Genomic DNA, 20,289 nt, shown 5'->3' with positions numbered 1-20,289 from the left:
TAGAGATGATATCTTTTATTAGGCCAATAAAGAATTTTTTTTTTGCAAAAATCTTAATTGCAAGCTTTTGAGCACAAACACCTTTCCATCAGGCATTGAAGAAAAGATCGTAAAAGTTCTCCTGGGTAGAAATGAAGGTTCATATTTTGTAGGATTTCACAGAGGAGTCAATAGATGGAAAACTCCTCTGGGCAGTCAGTTCATAGCTGGTATGGAGTCTCTCACCTCTTGTGAGGATCTGTGATGAATGATGCAAATTACCTTGAAACAAAGGCAGGAGCAGTGTCTCAGGTTTCAGGTGGTCACAGTTGATTCCTGCTTGGGAAAATATGAAGATTTCATTTCTAGAGTCATTGTTGCTCAGGAAGGAAGCACAACACAGCTTATTCTGTCAAGGGAATTACCTGATTAATCAGTCAGGGGGCAGGGGAATTCCCATTGAACCACTGAAGGAGAAGTTAAAAAACCTTAAGCATACGCTTTCCTCCTTGAATTATTTATCTAACAAGAAATTAGACATACAAGGCCTATTGCAAGACTGTACCTGAAAACCAGAGAGGCAAAATGCAACCTCTGGAAATCTGTAATTCAAAATTAAATTTCTGGCCCCGCAACATGAGGCAAATCCCCCAAGAAAGCATCACACCCAAAGTTGCACTAATTTTCCAGGATTAACTATATATATATTAGAGCTGGCATTGCTTTCCTATCATAGTGTTTCAATTGTTATTGTTATTATTTATTATTTGTATTGTGGTAGAATACAGGGCCCATCAGACAGGGCCTCGTTGTGAAAGGATCTTTCCGCATAGATTCATAGATTGTAAGTCCAAAAGGGACCTCGGAAGATCATCAGGTCCAGCCCCCTGCACCCAGGAAAGATAACTGGGGGTCAGATGACCCCAGCAAGGTGACTGTCCTGTCTCCTCTTGAAGATTTCCAGGGTAGGTGATTGCACCACCTCCGGAGGGAGCTTATTCCACAGTCTGGACACCCTGACTGTGAAGAAGTTTTTCCTAATGAGCCTGAATTGATCTTCCAGAAGTTTGTGGCCATTACTCCTGGTTTTCCCCTTGGGTGCTCTGGTGAACAGTTGCTCACTGAGCCCTTGATGTACTCCCCTAGTGTAGTGGTAAGCTGCTACCAGGTCCCCCCTCAGGCTGAAGAGTCCCAGATCCCTCAGCCTTTCCTCGTATGGCTTGCCTTTTAAGACTCTGATCATACAGGTGGCTCTTCTTCGGACTCTCTCAAGCTTGTCCACGTCCTTGTTAAAGTGTGATGCCCAGAACTGGATGCAGTACTCCAACTATGGTCTCACCAGTGCTGAGTAGTGCAGAAGAATCACTTCCTTGGTTTTGCTGGAGATGCATAATCGATGCATGCCAGAGTATTATTTCCCCTCCTGGCAACAAAATTGCACTGCTGGCTCATTCATACTGTGGTCTATTATTACCCCCAGGTCCCTTTCATTTGTGGTGCTAGTCAGTTTGGTCCCGCCCAGCCTGTAGGTGTGTTGGGGGTTGCTCATCCTGAGATGGAGCACTTTACATTTCTCAATGTTGAACTTTATCAGGTTCTGATCTGCCCAATTTGCTATCCTGTCTAGGTCCACCTGTATCTGTTGCCTATCTTCGAGTGTGACCACGCTCCCCCATAACTTGGTGTCATCCATGAACTTGGCCAGTGAGCTCTTCACCCCCACATCCAAATCGTTAATAAAAATGTTGAAATGTACTGGATGAAGCACCAACCCCTGCGGGACACCGCTGCCCACTTCTAACCAAGATGACAGTTCACTACGACTCTCTGGGTCCTATCCTGCAGCCAGTTTCTCACCTACCTGACTGTCTCAGAGTTCAACCCACAATCCTCCAATTTTCTCATGAGGACATTGTGGGGTACTAGAGATCAAAGATTATGCATGGGTTGTGAACTTTCCTGCTTTGAGGAATACACAATCCACAAACTAAATAGACAGGACAGACAAAGGAAAGGAGATTCTACAGCTGAAGAGCCAAGACAAGAGAAATTAAAGTCCCAGTCCTACAAATAGGTGCAGAGGGGTTCATACGTACCACTAAGTAAGACTGGGGGGGAGGGGTCAAGTGTTAGATCAGCGATTCTGAGAGTGCTGGGGCACCCTGGGGTGCCACGAGATCTTTTGCTTGGTGCCATCCTTTGAAGTTTCATAGTAGCTAGGGTCAGGAGGGACCTGAACAGATCATCTAGCCTGACCCCCTGCCACAGGCAGGAATGAATGCTGAGTTCACAAGACCCCAGACAGGTGATCATCCACCCTCCTCTTGAATTTGCCCAAGGTAGAGGCGAGGACCACTTCCCGGGGAAAGTGTAAGGAGATAAGCAGGTTGAGGAGATAAGTGCAGGCTTTGGCTCTACCCTGCCCCACTGCCTAACCCCTCTGTAAGGAGATACACTGTCATGAATATATCAGTCTTTGAAATGTGGTGCTGCTCAATTCACAAAGGTTGTGTATGGTTGCCTTGAGTCTAAATAGAACCACTGGGCTAGATGTAAAAAGTGACCTGGACACTGCAGTGCTCACGAGGACAGAGAGGTGCTTCAAATAGCTCAGGCAGGAAAGCTGAGCAGGGGAGCTGCCTCAGGTAGAAAGTGCTGAGAACAGGGTTGTCTCTGAAGTCCCACCCCTTTCCAGGGCTTTAGTGCCTTTCTCTGTAAGATAAGCAGTCCTCCCACCTGGGATGCACAGCTCTGAATCCTCCTGAACTTACATGCCAAGAACCTTTCCTTCAAGGACCATTCTTCCTTCTTATAGGGAATGGGTGAAGCAGCCAGTGGCCAAAGCCCTCAACCAAGATGTGGAAGACCTAGGTTTCAATTCCCTCCTTTCCCTGAAGAAATTCAAACCTGTGGCAGAGTGCTCTACAATACATCACCAGCTTAGAGGCATCCACTGATAGGAAGGAGTCTCAGTCCCTCCTGTTGCAGCTGTTTTTTTGGCTTCCTCTGGACCAAAGAAAGCATGGGCACCAGACTGTACAGTTTTGACATTCACCTGAACCTTAGCAAAAATGACCTTCAGAATCCTCTCTAGTACAGTCCCACACAGACACAATTCCAGCTCCCCCAAATACAATACAGAAAATTATATTCACAAGGAATTACAGAGGAGACCACAAACACTGGCATATTTTTGACAGGTTAGGAATAGTGGTAAAAGGAGGTCTTTCTGATTATGAGAAAATGAAGAGTGATCCCAGTTTCTCCTTTTTATACAACCCTATCATATAAATGCAAAGGAATCTTGATTACAATTAATAACAGGTATATGAAAAAATAATAGAAGGGAACATACACATGCAGCATGTAATTACTGTGGTATTAATTCCAGCACATGCTCATTGAATCAAATTAGGAAGAGCCCTGATAACTTTATGACCAAGAAGATAAGATTAATCAACTTCCATGCTTCAAGACACAGTGAAGGAACCAGAAAGGAATTTATCTGTACCTTCCTCTCTTCACAGTTGTTCAGGCACATTTTTGTTGTTATTTTCACATTCCTATGAGGCAGGAGGAATTGGCCACTGGCCCTGGCTCTCCATCAGGCATGATAAACTGAGGCCCGATCTGGTAAGGAAATATTCTACGTTCTTGGCTTAAATGCTGTGCAAGCATGAATAAGCAGATTGTGCCTCCCTCATTTCTGTGAGCAAAAAGGGCACTGAAATACAGTCCATCCCTGCTCTGCCTGGCATGCAAAACAAACACATGTGAAAAACTCAACAAAGGTGACTATTTTCAGGCTTGAGAGTGTTTGGCTGTTCAATGCTGTCAGATAAAAAATGTTAGGTTCCTCAAGTGCAATTTATGGGATCTCTGTAGAAATTTATAGATATTTTGCCAAGGATTTTGTTGAAATACTTATTCAAATTAATGATCTGTCACCAGATATTGTAGATTGTGCAAATGTTCAGTCTCTTTACTAATCATTAAGCTGATTTTTAAACCTGGACTGTGACCAAGAAACACCAGAAACTAAGAATCCCCTCCCTTTTAAACAGCTGCCTTACAAAATACTGCTTAGCAACAGTGGCTGCTAAAACAGAGTGCTAAAAGGAAAAGTGCTAAAACAAGTTTCAACATGTTATGATTTAAAACAGCAGAGTTATAAACTCCTGGAAAATCTCTTCTCATTTCTAAATAAATTCTAAAGCCCCTTAACAAGAGTGGAGCAAGTAATATAATCACCAGCTTTATGTTTGAGTTCGGTATCTTAGAAACAACAAACAAATTAGTTAAAATATGAAAAGATAATAAAAAAGAGATTCTGTTATTTCTTGATATACAGGCTCTAAAAAGATGGTGAGCTGGGTCAAATGTCATAACTGAATTAACTCCACTGAAATCAAGGTTACACTCAGGGTAAATTTGATTCACATACTTTATATCCACCAGTAGGCAACCGTTGATCCTCTGCATCATGGTGTACACATAAGGGGTCTAGTCAGATGCCTGATGAATCTATTTGTGGTTGACAAGCCCAATTTGAGAATGACATGACACAGTTTGTTACAAGTTTCACAAATTCATATGTTGTCTGAGTTGGAGTCCACGTTTACAACATGCTGCTTTCTTTTTTCTCACTTGCCTTCCATCCTCTGGATCAAGGTTGTGTCATGTTGAGCTACACTCAGTGCCAGATGTTCCCTCAACATCAGACAGGATTCTATGCACTCCTCTCAGCTTTCTACATCGATGTTGAACAACTTCATATCATTTTTAAACACACTGTGGTACTGCCATAGAGGGTGACCCTGCTTTCTAAAGCTGTCTTGAATCATACATCTACCATGCCTTAATTACATATTTAAGTTATTAGAAACATAGACTTTGTGGATTGTTGGGTTTAAAAGTGATGTTTGTACCAATGAGGTACAAAGGCGCAAGTAGCTAGATTCCACTTCTACAGGAGGTGGTGGAGCAGCCCAAAATCTATCCCTTTCTACACCCACTTGGAAACTTTGATACAGATGCTCTCTGATATCTGGGGCTAAGTACAGACACTCAAAAAGCCCAAGGCTTCGCAGGTTTCTCTTAGCTGCAATTCAGTCTTCGCAGGTTTCTCTAAGCTGCAAAAATTAAACTGAGAAACAACTAGGTACACATTTACTTTTGATTCAGGAAATGCAGCCACATGCCTGCAGTGGCTTAGGCCAGAAGCAGAGGGGTGCTAGAGAATTGCTCTCTGGCACTTCCTCTTCCTGCTGCCCCAGAGGTCTCTGAGATTTGCAGTCCAGCATCACAGCAGGAAGACTCTGCAGGGTTGCTCATTACTTCCTCTTCCTGCTTCCAGGTGCCTCTGGGAGTTGTAGTCCACAGTCACAGCCAGCAGTAACTTTCAGTAAGTTTAGCAGGGCAGAGCAGCTCTGTACTTGAGAGAAGGGGGTTTAACTCCCCTCTCTGGCCCCAGACTCCAGCTGGGGTTTGCCAGGGGTGAGAGGTAGTCCCTGCCTCTCTCTCTCTCTCTTCCCCCCTACCCCTAACCCTTCTCTGCAAGAGCAGACAGCCCAGCCCAGCCCAGCCCAGCCCAAGGCTGGAAGCATGCTGGGGGACTCTGATTTAACTTGGACCAGGAATGGGGGAGTGCTCTGCATGGCAGTGTGAGCAAAGGAGAGGTAGGTGTTGAGGAGGAAAGTTGAACATTTGCTTTGCAAGTCTGTCCAGAAATGTTAACGCATGCCAGATAAAAGATTATGGTCTGGACTAATTTCTAGTCACCATCTCTCTTAAGACTTCACCCTGTGCACCAAACACACTGTCCTTGGGTCTCATGTTCAAATGAGCAAGGATGCACACTCGTTTACTTTCTTGCTGGGTTGGGCAAGTAGGGAATGAGCAGACAAGATGAATCTTGGTTACACCCTTCTTCTCTACTCCCTTGCCCTGCACCAAGTCAGCATAGCAGGGTGGGGTAGAAGATTACATGATGGTATTGGCTGACAGTAAACTATTCTCTCATCTCTCTTGGGGTAAATGAGAAAGGAAAAACGGAATTCTGTGTCCGAGTCACAATCCCTACAGGGCCTATTTCTGGGGTGGAGCAGTTTAGGCATCAGCCTTGGCCCTGGGCTGAGCCTAAAGTCAGGAGTGTAGCCCTAAATTACTTGCGTTTTAAACACCCTGCAGTGAAATAGGATCCAGCATCCTGTTTTTTAGTCCTGCCTTTGTAATACCAATAGCTTCTACATCTAAACAAATGGTGATTTCATGCAGCAGCCTTTTGACTTTTCCGTAAGACTTCGCTTTTTTGAAATCTATATTAATATAGAAGGGCCTGGAGCAAAACTAAAAGGATGCTGGTTTGATTTTTAATCCAGAGAAGAGGTGTTGCACAGCTAACTTGCTAAAAAATTGGTAGAAGTGCTTTGTAGCTTTGTTACTTGGTGAACAGAGTAACCACACTAGACCACTCACAGTTTCCACAGAATGAAGGTAGAGACCAAGGCTTCTTTGAAGAGGTTAAAAGGACAGACTCAAGAACCTGGTGTGCTCTTCACTGTTAATGGTAGAGAAGCTGAGAATGCACAGGAGTGTTGATTCCATTTCTTTCATTTAGCGTAAATTTGCAAAAGATCTACACAGCTACAGCCTCCTTTCTATCAGGACAATGACCAGAAAGACCACAATAGGTCAGAATGTTTTTAACACTGTTGGTTCCTATTTGAAATCTCAGAGTTTACCTTGTGAATCATGATTACATGCCTAAAAGTGCTCATGTTGCGTGGCACTCCTCAGCACCCTTGACAGGATCTCAAGGCACCTCAGGGTGCCCTTGCACTGTGGTTGGGAATCACTGAGGAAACCGACTCCAGGTCTTTGCTATCAGGACAATATTAATTCTAAGAGAAGAAGAGATCAGATGGTACCTGAAACTTGAACACAGAATCACTTGGTTTAGAACCTGGGGCCTCTACCATGTCATTCAATTAATTCCCTGTGTCAGGTCACAAGTGACTTAATTTTTCCTAAGCATTTTCTCATAGGTGTGTACCTAGTTTAGTTTAGAGTAGCTCCATTCATGGTAATTCCACAGCGTCTGTCACAGTATGTATGGATGTAGGGTGGTAATGATGGGGTCCTCAGGAAAACTGAGAGAAAAAAAGGTTTAAATAGGGACATTTGGGGGCAGACAATTTTCTCCTGTGAGTGACTTTATATTAAAGAAGTTTTCCTTAATTCTTCTAAGTAGAACAGCCTGTCTAGCTATCTCCAAAACCCACTGAGCTGAAAGGTTTCTCAGACCTATTAGCATAATGACAAAATAATGGAAACCCTTGGTATAGGGCAGAGGTGGGCAAAATACAGCCTGCTAGGCCATTCTATCCGGCCCGTGGGGCCCCTGAAAATTTAGAAAATTAATATTTATCTGCTCCTGGCTGCCTGTCAAAGATGACATAAGCCAGGGGCAGTAGGACCCAGGGGAAGCTGGTGGGAGCCAGCAACAAGGCCAGCTGGCCCTGCCTTGCCCCACTCCCAGCCCCCTCCAACCCCTGTCTCCCCACAACCAGAAGCCTCTGTCTGCCATGGCTGTCACTGCTTCCCTGCAAGCCTGCTCCAGCACCATGTGGCCCCAGGCTGCATCATTGGACTGCGGGAACACAGGGCCACGCTGGTCCCCTGGGGCCAGGAGCAGGAGGGGTGTGTGTGTGTGTGTAGTGAGGGAGGCACAGAGTGTGTATGTGCGAGCAGTGAGGGAGGGAGGGAGGGAGAGAGAGGGAGAGTATGTGTATGTATTCATAGGGTGAGTCCCACCTGCACACCCCACCATACACATGCACCCACACCCCCCTCACACTGCCATACACACAGACCCCAACATTCCCACCCCCTCACAAACCTCAGCCACCCTCCCCAACACACATCTCCCCATAAACCCCATACCCACCCACACCCCACATATCCACTCACGTACCCACATGCTCCCTCACCCCACACCCACAGCCCCCTACAAACCTATACCCACCTCCCCATGCCCCACACCCCTCACAATATACAAGAGTAAGACTTAATTTTAAGCTCTTGTGCAGTCACCACTATGTACACTACACAAACACATGTAAATCTGGACAAAATATTTTTGGAAATCAAATTAATGAATGATGTAGATGTTCAATTTTTAGAATATAATTTGGTATTTTTCTGGTTCTAAGATGGCAAAACCCCTTGCTGAAAGGAGTACTCCCTGGGCAAGGGGAAGGACTTCTGGTGGCAAAGGTCAGGGGTTAGAGGGTGGGACTTTCAGTCCCAAAATGGGGACCAGGGGGCAGGGCACCTGTCAGGGGGCAGGGCAACCCATGTGGCCCTCAACAGCTTGCCAAAACTCAGTAAGCAGCCCTCCACTCGAAATAATTGCCCGCCCCGGTATAGGACCAATTGCAAGATTCTAGGGACCCCTTACATGCATACTGACAGCACTGGGGGTTTCCCCATATTTACACAGTCTTTATTGGAGCCAAGATAGACTGGAAGCTGCTCTTCCTGGGTCACATTAACACTGTATTTGACTTTGGCCAGAGGGATCACTCTTAGGCAATGTTCACTCCCCACAAACATTTCCTATGAGCTCAGAGGAAGCACAGAGAGGCTGAGTGTTGTACCCAGAATTCTCCTATGGTAGTAAATTCCTCTAACCCACTGGACTAGCCTGGGAGTGTGTATCTAAATGAGAAACTCTGTTGCCTGAAAAATTGGTTACAGATCCTGTACAGCAGTCATTCCTCCTACACAACTTTACAAATATATTTCCTCTTAAGCCAACAGTACTGCTTGTATCCAGCTTTGGAGAGGAACTTTCTAACCATGACAAATGTACATGGTTTGAGGAGGAGGACAGCTGTAGGACTAGTATAAGACCATCACATATTTTTTCCAATGCGATCCAGGATTCCCCAGGTGAAATGCTACTGAGGCAATAAACACAGGATGAGAAATGAGCCAGGAGCTACTTCTTGCTGTAATCAAAGGAGAGTTCCACTGCCTTCAAAATGTATCTGCAAATTAGTGGAGCAGAGATCTCATAAAGGTGCCTACTCAAAACAAGCACCGGCAGTAAGATCAGTGTGATCAGAGACTGGGAAATGAAAGCTCTACTGTTTGGATTTAAAGTTTTGAGCACCAAATATTGGTATAATGGCAGAAAATAAATTAACTTTAAACACATTATTCTTGTCAATTGGGTCAATCTATGTGTGTTCTTGGAGCCCACATCACAATAAAAAGGCTGGAGAAACTACAGCTGGGAAAAAGGACTATATAAGTTTAAATCCCACTTGTCTTGGTCCTGACAATAGCCCGAGGAACTGAATGCAGCTCACACTGAACAGCTATGGGACAAAGAACAATCAGAAAGGAAACTACACATCATTCACTCAGTTTCTTCCCACTTCCTCACCAAAGGATGTAGAACTAAACAAGTGAATGTGAGCGCCTGCCCAGAATGTCAGTGAATAAATTAATTACTATTGTTTTTTTCCGCCACATACTAACATAAGGATATTTAGATTTCTGGGAAATGAGCCCTTGCATGGAAGACATATTATGAAGTAGAAATGTTTATTGTCATCCCTAAAAGCAAAAAACAAAGCAAGAAGCTGTAACTCTACTCAAATCATTGCCCAATTCCCTTTTGTTTTTAAAGGGTCATACATACATTTTCTGCAATCTCATTTTATCTGTGACACTGATCTAACATTTGTGGGTTGATTCACAATTGGACTTGGAAGAACTTTCTACCTCTGGAGGAAACGGCCATCTTACTGCAGTTAGTCTCTGACACTACTGACCCTATCCAACTATACATTTCCTTCCTAATAACAAACAATACAATCAGCTGTATGACAAATTTAGACAACATGGAAAATACCCTCAAAGTCTCAACTGTAATGCTACAGTGCTATACCTACTAGAATTGACTGTATTCTACATATGCACCAACACGCACTTTCGTTACAAACTCCTTGGAGGAGGAATTATGGCCACAGAACCTCAAAGGCATTGAGACACTTAACTCCATTGAAATTACTGCATTCAAGGACCTGGGCCTGCACATACTCTCTCTGTAAGATGTGGTACTCATGTACTGCCTTATCCCTGATGAACAAATAGGAAAGCTGAATTTAGCGTCTTTCCCCCTCTCCACTTGCAAGAGAAAGCAACATGTTTACTTGTAGCCTATTATTTGGCTCTTAGATTCTTCCTCTTATACAGAGTTCTAGAGATGGCTCAAGGCCTTGGTAAATAAGGGAGAGAAAGCTAGAATTCAAGTTGTGGGGAAAACTTTACTTTTGTAGCTTATATGTGGGGGTTTTTTTTAATTAATGCTGCCTAGTAAAGGGCTGCAATTCTATCATAAGCACTGGATAAGCATTGGTTAGGCATGAGTTAGGAACAGCTATGCCTATATTACGCTATGAGCATTTCCCATGCTCTTAGGCTTTGCTAGTTGCCACATGGGGCCAGGAAGGAATTTTCCCCCACTCCTGTGCCTGGGGGGTAAAAGGGGGGCGGAGGGAAGCAGAGACACACGCAGGTTCCTTCCTCAGAAGCACAAAGCTGGGGATTTTGACTGGAGTGTGCCAGTGCTCCTCCTGGGACTAAAACCTGGAGGTTCCTAGCTAGGGGATCTGGCCTGCTGAAGGTCAGACAGATCACCACATTTGGGGTCAGGAAGGAATTTAACCCCACGGTGATTGATACATACCATTGGGTGTTTTGCCTTCCTCTGCCATAGGAGTAGCACCTGCAAAGTCTTAAGCAACTATATCCCATTTTAAAAAGTGATTTAAACTTCTAAGGGGTCAGATTTTGAATAGTATTTGAGACGGAACCAGTAAATCACTTTTGGAAATGGGATACAAGCTCCCAAGGCACCAAGGTAATGTTTATTCCACAGGCACCCAGTCCTTTGGCACTATGCTGGGAACTGCATTTCTGACTCAAGAGTGAGAAGTGCTCCCTTGGAGGGAGTACGTCTGCCCCCAGCCATAATTCCTCCAGCATTCCCAGGAGGTCTGTCATCTCAGCTCTAAGCAGTGACCCTGCTTAGCTTGCAAGATCCTTTGATATCATAGCCCAAGGTGATGTGGCTTGAAAAAAACCCCTCTTCCTTTCCCTTTTACTGCATCAAAAGAGCAAGAAGTATTTCCCCCCATTACCATAGCAACAGCCTGCAACATGAAATCCCTTCCTCATTGCAAAGAATCAAAACACTATCATTTAATGTGCAGTGGAAAGCTATACAGGCACCAAGGGCAAAAATAGGACTCCAAAACAGAGAGGGCTTTAGACAGGGAAAATGTTACATTTCAACCCTGAATGCACAAATGTGACTCTTTCCTAATAAGGAATCTGAGGAATTTCCCTGGTTTCCTGAAGGACATCTGAACGTCCTTTCATAGCAGCAGCAGCCACCCAGACAAACTGAAACTAGTACCTCAACACAACACGCTGCCCTTTCTATAGTAGGCTAGCTCAAAAAGCTAATGCGCATGTACAGTCTAGGATATGGACAGACATACAACTGCATTGTGTTAAAGGTATGTGGGACTTACCGTTTGGGAGTATCTGTCATCTGACCTTGTAGAAATGATTAATCTGTCTGCTCCTACCCATCAATAAGTGGGAAATCTAAGAACAAAATAGGGATTCATTCTTTTGTGGTTTAGCTTCTCTAACATTTCTATAGGAGCAGACAGAACAAGTTATGATGCATTCAAGTGCCCCGTAGTAAGTGCTTCCCTCATTTTAAGGGGGTGTAACAATTTCATCTGCTTATACCTGCAGAAGCTAAAAAGCTGCCCCTGCTCTCCCACTGCCAAATTTCTAAACCCATGGGGAGCTCCATCAGTCAGATGACATGGCCTCATGGGCCAGAGGTTGAGCATCGCTGGACTAAATAATCTAAAGGTCTGTGTCCACACATACAGCTCTCATTTCTGAAGCCCTCTTGCACCTGTTTAATACCTGTATTGCCTGGAATCGTAGGTATAAGCCACATCTAGCTATGGAGATTTTCAAATGTCCCAAAGAGATTCAGAGGCACAATCTCCACTGACTTTAGATCCTTTAGGAAAAGCTCCCTTTAGTTGGTTTGCAGACATAAACATGCCTAGCTACTTGTATCTGTACCTACTGGGGCTATAAATTAGGGGAGTGCAAAATGGGCCGTATTCAATTTGGATTTGGCCCAAATAGGGGACAGTGATTCGATTTGTTGATTCGGATCATTGTCCCCAATTCGATTCAGCTGAATCCAAATCTGAAGATTTGATACTGATTCGGATAATCAGCCATTCGGCCATAGACATAGCTTTAAATGTTTTTTCTACATACCTTGAGGTACCATGCGCAGCTCAGGAATACTGCGATGCTGGGGCAGATGGTGTGTCCCACAGGAGCGTTGGGGGGGGATGGGGGCCCTCCCATGTACTGGGCGGTGAACCCGGAAGTGGACTAGAAGTACGTCCAGTCCACTTCCGGGTCTGCTGGGGGCCCCCCCCCCACATTCCCCCGGCTCAGAAATCATCCGTGGGGGGACCCTGGGTGCCTCCCCAGACCCAGGAGTCACCAGTTGCCAAGACAGGGGGGCGCCGGGGGGGTACAGGGGGTCCCCCCATGTGCTCCCGGCAGACCCGGAAGTGGTTCCAAGTGTGCTGGGGAGCTCTCTGCACTCCCGTGGACCCAAAGTGGACCAGAAGTGCTTCTGGTCCATATTCCAGGTCTGCTGCCAAGCACACTGGGCACCCCCCGCCCTCCCATGCTCCTGTGGGACATGCCATCTGCCCAACCATCACAGCATTCACAAGCCACCTGGTACCTGGAGGTATATAGAAAAAAACATTTAAAACTGTATCCGTGTCTGAATCGCCAAATCTTTCTGAATCTCTCCTAATCGATTCAGAGGGTCTGAATTCGATTCAGAGAGATTAAAGGGTCTCCTGATTCAATTTGGATTTGGAGCTTCGGCCACCGAATCAGGCCGAATCTCCACTGAATCGAATCAGCGACCGAAGCTTCACACAGCCCTACTATAATCTCTTAGACATGCAGTTCATTTCTTGCTGGAGTCTGATACTGTAATCATGTCACTCTGAAATACCTATACTATAGTACTACCTGTACTATATTTCCATGGGAAAACTATAAAGGCTTTAGTTCTGAAGAATACATGAAAATAACCCTGTGAAATCATATTTCCAGGATTGAGGCTAGATCTCCATTAGTGCAGAAGTAAAAAGCCATAGAGCCTGGAAATAACTGTTAATAACATAATCCAATCTCTTAACTTCTGTAGTAGGATAAATCAAGAAGAGAAAAACCCACAAGGGGAGAATAGTTAGGCTCTTCTGGCTTTGCAAAATTGCCTTAAATGCATGTGTAATTTATGCCCACTTTCAGACTGGTTTGTGCTGTCAGATTGTGAAAAGGAGGCTTTCATGTAAGAAAAGAATGAGCCACTAAGTGTTTTGGGAAAGCACTAAATTTCCATAAAGAATATTTCTGGAGAGGGGGAGGGAATGAATGTTTCCCCTTCTTTTTTCCTGTGGGGAGTCACAGACTCTTCCAGGGGATGGAGCTGCTGCTGCTTTGTTTAAGGGGCAGAGAAAGCCGGGGAGGAAGAGAAAAGACTTTGAAAGCAGCAGCTCTTCGTTCCTTCAAAGTGGAGCAAGAGATGAGCAAGAGGTTGACTTCAAGAAGGAAAGCAAAGTTCCAGGCACATTGGTAGATCCTGTTAGACTCTAGGGTGCTGTCAAGGCTGGGAGGTCAAAAATTTGACATACCTTAAAGAACCTTCAAAAATTCGCTGCCTTGCTTAGAGATGCCATTCCCTCACCACTGCCTTTGGGACCTCTGCATTCTTTTGTGGGGCCTGACATCTCCTCCCAGTTTTTTTCCAGTTAAAACCACTAATGCATTCCACTGAAGCTCTCTTAGGACCATCTTTTAACTTGGAGCCAAAGCTGCACCTCTGCCATGGCAGGTAATAGTGACTGAAAGCTGTGCTCTCATCCCTTATTTGTGAGAGCCGAATAAATCACTTCTGCAACACTTTAGCTCCTCACAGGCCCTGAGGAGCCTTAATTAGGCCTTGTCATGAGCTTCTGCAGTCCAGCTGTGCAAGCACTTGATGAAAGAGCCCCCCAGTGGACATGAATGACTGGTGCCTCCCGAGACTGGGGGGGGGCACCATTTGTATACTGCAGCATTGGTGGTGAGTGGAGACTGCCCACAGACACCAGCAGCGGTGTCGGTGGCAAGGGGGGGGGGGGGGGGAAGTGGCGATTGGCGACTGCCTGCAGATGCTGGCATTGGTGTTGGGAGCAAAGGGGTGGGCGGCGGGTGGTGAGTGGCAACTGCCCACAGATGCCAGCGGTGGTGTTGGCGGCAAAGGTGGGGGAAGTGGCAAGCGGTGAGCAGGGACCGCCCGCAGATGCCTGCGCTGGTGTCAGCACCAGAGGGCGGGGGAGGGGGGAACCCTTGGGGATGGGCCAGGGGCCCAGAGCTGTTCCCTCTTTCTTGTCTTCCAAGGGTTTTATAGGGCTCTCCCCACCATCTGCTCCAGTGGCCCCAAACTTCCCTGTTTAAGTGGCAAGAGGTTGCACCACAGCTTGGAAAGGGCACTGGGAAGATAATGCAGCCTGTAGCACACTTGGCCATGCACAGCTGGTCCCAAATGAAGCTCATGCTGGGGAGGACTCCCTATAAGAGTGGACACATCTGCATGGGAGGCCTTGGGAGGGTATTCCTTCCTTCTCCCTCAGCTCCAGATAGACATGGACCCTGCCAAAGGAGGCTTTTGCTTTTGTCTTTTCCTCCTGCCTTCATAGTAATGTTCCCTTTGGCAGATCATATTCTTTTACTAAATTACACTTAGCTAAGCCAACTGCTACGGAGGCTACTTGCCTGTTTTGTAATAAAAAATTACACAGCTCACATGCACTCAGTGCCTGAATCTTTTATTGCTTTTCTGGAGTTGCAACAGGGCTTCAGTAGTGGCTTTCAGGATCACATGGGGCTGTGTATGTAACTAAGGCTCACAGCAGCCTTACTGTAAGGATCAATTACTTTCCATGCTTTAGGGTTTTTGGTTGTAGTTGTGTTGGTCTAGGGACATAGATAGACACAGTTCTTCAGGTAGATGTGATATCTTTTATTAGAACAACTAAATAGTTGGAAAAATTGTTCTTTGCAAGCTTTCGGGCACCAACACCCCTCTTCAGGCATAGGGAGAGCACACAAACACCAGCAGACTCTCCTTATGCCTGAAGAAAGGTGTTTTTGCCCAAAAGCTTGCAAAGAACATTTTCCCAAAATATGTAGTTGGTCTAATAAAAGATATCACATCTACCCAAAGAACCTTGTCTGCCTAGGATCAATTACCTACATTTACAGGTGGGCAAAATGAGGCACAGAGAGATTAAGTGGCTTGCCAAGTAGGGCTATGCGAAAAGGCTATGTTTCGATTCGGTTTCAGATTCAGCCGTTTTGGAGGGATAGTGATTTGTTCTGGTGTTTCATATCACTGTTCTGTTTTGATTCAGCCAAATCCGTGTCGGAGTTTCGACGCTGTTTTGGCAATTTGGCCATAGACTATAATGGGGAATCAGGGGGCAAGTGGCAGGGAGGTAAGTGATAGGTAGGGCTGTGCAAAATGGCAATGTTTCATTTTGATTTCAGATTCGCCATTTCGAAGGGACAATGTTTCATTTTGCTGTTTTGAAGCACTGTTCCATTTCATTTTGCCAAAACTGTTTAGCTGTTTCGATGCTGTTTTGACACGTTTTGCCCATTGGCTATAATGGGGAATCACAAAAATGCCTATAAAACTTTGTCGTTTCTTGCCTGATTTGAATGAAAACAGCAGGGATGGTAGCCCCTTCCAAGGACATAAAGCCTGCCAAGTTTCAAGGGTTGCAGGGGATTCTGTGAAACTGTACCTTGAACTGTTCAAAGCAAAACTCATATCACTTGCCAGCAGTGGTAGCATGTTGTCATCCCGCATGCAGATCTGGGAGCCTATGCCCCCTGGGAGCGCTGCAGGGCTGTGCCAGACTCCTCCCGGGGGGCGTGGGCCTGCGGATCTGCGCACAGGATGACAGCAGGCTGTCACTGCCAACTGGGACTGGCGCTTGACGCAGCCCGTGCCAAGCACCGGGAGGACTGGTGCTGGCACTGGCCCCAGCCAGCAACAACAGCATGCTGCCATCCTACACACAGATTTGGGGGCCTGCACCCCCCAGGAGGGCTGCCGGGCTGTGCTGGACTCTTCCCGGGGATGCGGGTCCCTGCATCTGCATGCAGGCTGACAGCAGGCTGCCACTGCCGGCCAGGGCCAGCGCCAGTGCCGGGTTCTTTCTGGTGCTCAGCATGGGCTGTGCCAAGCAGACTTGGGTGCTGGCACTTGCCCCAGCTGGCAGTCGCAGCATGCTGTCATCTCATACACAGATCTGGGGGCCTGAGGCCCCTGGGACAGCAGCAGGGCTGTGCCAGACTCCTCCCAGGGAGCACAGGCCCCCAGATCTGTGTGCAGGATGATAACAGGCTGCCATCCCTCCCCCAGAGCACTGGGATTGGAAGGGACCTCAGGGACAGATTGCAGACACTGACCAGCTACACATGCAGATGCTTACTGAGGAGTAATTTGTTCTGCTCCAAAGTTAATTTGCTACCTGTATTTGCAAATTAACTGCTAGTTACTGCATAGTAAGGCATGTGTAGGATGCTGACCGGGAGCAAACCTGCTCCTGGTCAGCCAGGCAGCAGGGAGTGGGAGATTGTTCTCTGCCCCCAAGAGCTGCCTGCTTCCGGGACAGGCTCCAGTGGCAGAGCCCAGGCCAGGAAAATGTCCTCCTACCCCAGCAGCAGGGAGCTCTCAGCCCTGGCTCCTTGATGTGGCAGGTCCCAGCCAGCTCCAGGCTGAGCTCTCCCTGTGTAGGTAGCTCCTGGCCCCAGCTCCACAATTGTGGAGCTGGGTTGGGAGCTCCCTGCTGCTGGGGCAGGGGGACATTGTCCTGGGACCTGGGCTCCACCACTGGAGCCCACCCTATCAGCAGGCAGCTCCCAGGGGCAGGGAACAATCTCCCCAGCCCCAATCTGATTATGGATCTGAGACCAGGAGCTCCCTGCACAGGGATCGTTCCCTGCCCAGCACTGGGCTGCATACCAAAGTCTGCACATGCAGCCCGGAGCTAGCTGGGAACTGTCCCAATTCAGGTAATTGAGGCATGGGGCTTAGAAAGAAATGCGGGGGAGGGGCAGGTCCCAGCCCTCTGCCCTGATCCACCAGTGAAGCAGGGAGCCCTCAGCCGGAGAATCGCGACCCAGCCAGGGGGATGCTGCTAGCTGCCCCGCTGGCAGATCAGGGCAGGGGGCTGGGACCTGCCCCTCCCCTGCAGCTCTTTCCCAGCCACCTGCCCCCAGTTGGGGAGCTGGGGCTGGGAGCTCCCTGCTGCTGGGGTAGAGGGACACTGTCCCAGCCCAGGCTCCACCATCGGCGCTCACCCCAGCAGCAGGAAGCTCCTGAGCAGGGAACAATCTCCCAGACCCTGCCAGGAGACAGCTGTCTCCTGGTCCCATGTTCCCTGCCAGCCCCTGAGATAGCACCCAGGGGGAGCCTGCAGAGGGGCAGAGCAGAGTGGGAGCAGCCTTTTCCAGGCTGCTTTCACTGGGCACGTCCAGATAAGCATGGCTGTGTGGTATGTGGCACTGCAAACATGCCTGTAGCACCACATACCTCACAGTCAGGTGGTCCCTGTGGTTAAAAGGCATGCTGCCCGTGCGTGTGCTGCTCCACTTTTAAAAAAACCTGCAGAAGTAAAAAGCAGAGCAGTGTATGCACAGGCAGCGTGCATCAATGAAAACCTAAGCCAGGCGACCCAGACTGCCACCACTGCTACAGCCCCCGGAAGCCCCCAGGATCCCAGGTAAAGCTGCTGGGGCCAGCCCAGTGCTGGCCCCAGCCTCCCCTACTAATCCCAGGGTAAGTTGCTGCACACCAAAATGCATGTGGCACGGGCATTCTCTGGGGATAAGTAGCTGTGGCACAAGATGTGCTGCTGCTATGTGTCCCTAGGGAACCAAACATTCATACTCATCTGGATGTGGCCACTGGGAACAAATCTGCTCCCAAATGCCTGCACATGTAGATGCCTGCCCAGAGTAGGTTTACGTCACAGTAAATTACTGCAGAGTAAACCCATTCAGCAACATTTTGCACATGTAGACATGCCCAGTTACTCCAGATTTATGCTAAAGTAAATCAACTGGCATTTGTCCTAATTTTTTTCCAGCATGAATGAATAGGAAATCAGGCTGAGTATCTTCTCTGCTCTCTGTTAAAAAGATTATTTTCTCAGGACAACAACTTGTCTTGAGAATTCGCCAACTCCACTTCCCCATCTCTTTTAGAAAATACAAGTGATGCGATGCAATTTGTTTACACGCTACTCATGGCACGTAGTAACCCTACCTTGAAAGAGCTTTTCAGGTCCTGTGACATCCTGTCATTAATCTTGGGTTTAATTTGACTTACTGGACCGACAGTGGACTTCACAGATGTGACTAACACATCCACCCATCCTTCCAGTGTGTGTCCTAGAAGGATCTCAGTGACCTAACAGATGTTTTTAAAATGCTCTTTCACGTGGGAAAATAGCAAACTAAACATTTGGATCGCACCCTTGGCATTTTTTTATGGCTGCACAGATCTCCAGGGATAGACACACGCTCAAGAAAAATATTTATTTCTAAAACACTGTCAATGTTTGACAACACTTCTTAGCTAATCCGCACCAGGAAAGGGCTTTTTTCTATTTTGCAGCGATCAGTAAGATTCTCTAACAGGTTGCAGGTTATTTTAAGCTAATAACCTTTTCTTCATTGCAGAAAATGTTCATTTCCTGTTGAAGGCCAGTTCTCTTGGCCTTGAAACAAACCTAGAAAGCCTAATGCTAGTAATATGTCATATTGCTTTATTACATTGGTTTCTATTTTGGCCTAGTTACTTGTGCATTGTATTTATAGTTGCAGATCACTGCAGTTTCTACAGCTGTCACAACTCTACATGTTTAGCTTTGTTTGCTGTTGGCATAAAAAATAATTAATAAATAGTGGCTCCAATTGTAAAGACAGAACCTTATTACTCTGCACTCTGTGTAGTTATTTATGCTTGCACAAAGTGGATGCAAAACTGCTAAGGCAGAAGGGAAATATTTTGGGTCAGTACAAACACCTGCATGTTGACCTTCCCCTTGCACCCAAGCTGTTTGGATCCATGGTTCTGGGTATGGTCCATTTGTAATCAGTAACAGAATACAAAGGTCACAGAAAATTTGTAGAGGCATGATACAGCAGGTACAACTGTTGTGATGTGGGCATGCAAACACACATCACAATAGTTCATATACATGACAAGGTACTGATTGGGGGAGGTGTATGTGTGCGTATGCATGCGTATGTGGGAAGGGCATATATGCATCTACTGATGCCAGAACAAAGTAGGTGCCTATATGTAGGTGTATGGGTAAATGCCTGCTTAAGTTTTATACCAAAGATCAGGCCTTTTTGGGGTTAAAAACCTGCCCATTTCTTTGCATTAGAAAAGACTCAGAATGAGTTTGGGTGAGTGCAGCTAGAAAGAACGTATGTATTGAATTGATTATGTTTAAGCTTTTTCCATTTACGTGCTGCTGTGGCTCAGGGAGAGATTAAGTTGCCTAAAATGGTCTGCAGCTCAGTGTGGTGCTGGCATTCGAGAGTATGCAGAAATGTCCTGGCTGCTTAGCACTGCTGCTCATATTTGATGAGCTTGTTCTGAATGTCTTTTTTGGTAAGTTTGGGCCATGTCCTCTTGAAAATGGCTACAAACACCCACCAAGGCATTAAAAGCTTCAACAACTCCTTACTGATGCACTTAACTGCAGGTTGGTTTTGAAGTTAATGCACAAAGAGTCAAGACTCCTAGTCACCACTCTACCATGTCCTGGTTGTGTAATTTTCCACAAGCCACTGATGTGAGTTGTTGAAAGCATCCACTAAGTTGGGGTACTTCAGTGCTTTCAGGCTGAACTTGGGATATCTTGAGGTTGGAGTTTTAGCTCTCTTGAACACCAGCAACTAAAAATGAAATGAGCTAGAATTCTGGATGCTACTCAGTAGGCACACCTACATGTGCAATTAATGCACCTGAAATTTTCTTTGCAGAAAATTCGGGCTCATTAAACTGTGCCCCTGCACACATAGGAATGTACA

At 46.4% G+C, this 20,289-nt stretch overlaps 1 protein-coding gene across 1 annotated transcript in view; it reads right to left on the bottom strand.

Annotated features, from left to right (window-relative positions):
• Positions 1-20,289, bottom strand: part of LARS2 (leucyl-tRNA synthetase 2, mitochondrial) — a 144,376-nt gene continuing 124,087 nt past the window's right edge. Inside the window, exon 21 of the mRNA XM_059728766.1 lies at positions 1-315. Coding sequence (XP_059584749.1) covers positions 295-315 — 21 coding nt within the window. The 3' untranslated portion in view covers positions 1-294. The remainder of the gene's footprint in view (positions 316-20,289) is intronic.

The sequence above is a fragment of the Alligator mississippiensis genome, chromosome 5 (assembly GCF_030867095.1).
Source record: "Alligator mississippiensis isolate rAllMis1 chromosome 5, rAllMis1, whole genome shotgun sequence".
Taxonomy (NCBI): domain Eukaryota; kingdom Metazoa; phylum Chordata; order Crocodylia; family Alligatoridae; genus Alligator; species Alligator mississippiensis.
This window is presented reverse-complemented; position numbering and strand designations above follow the sequence as displayed.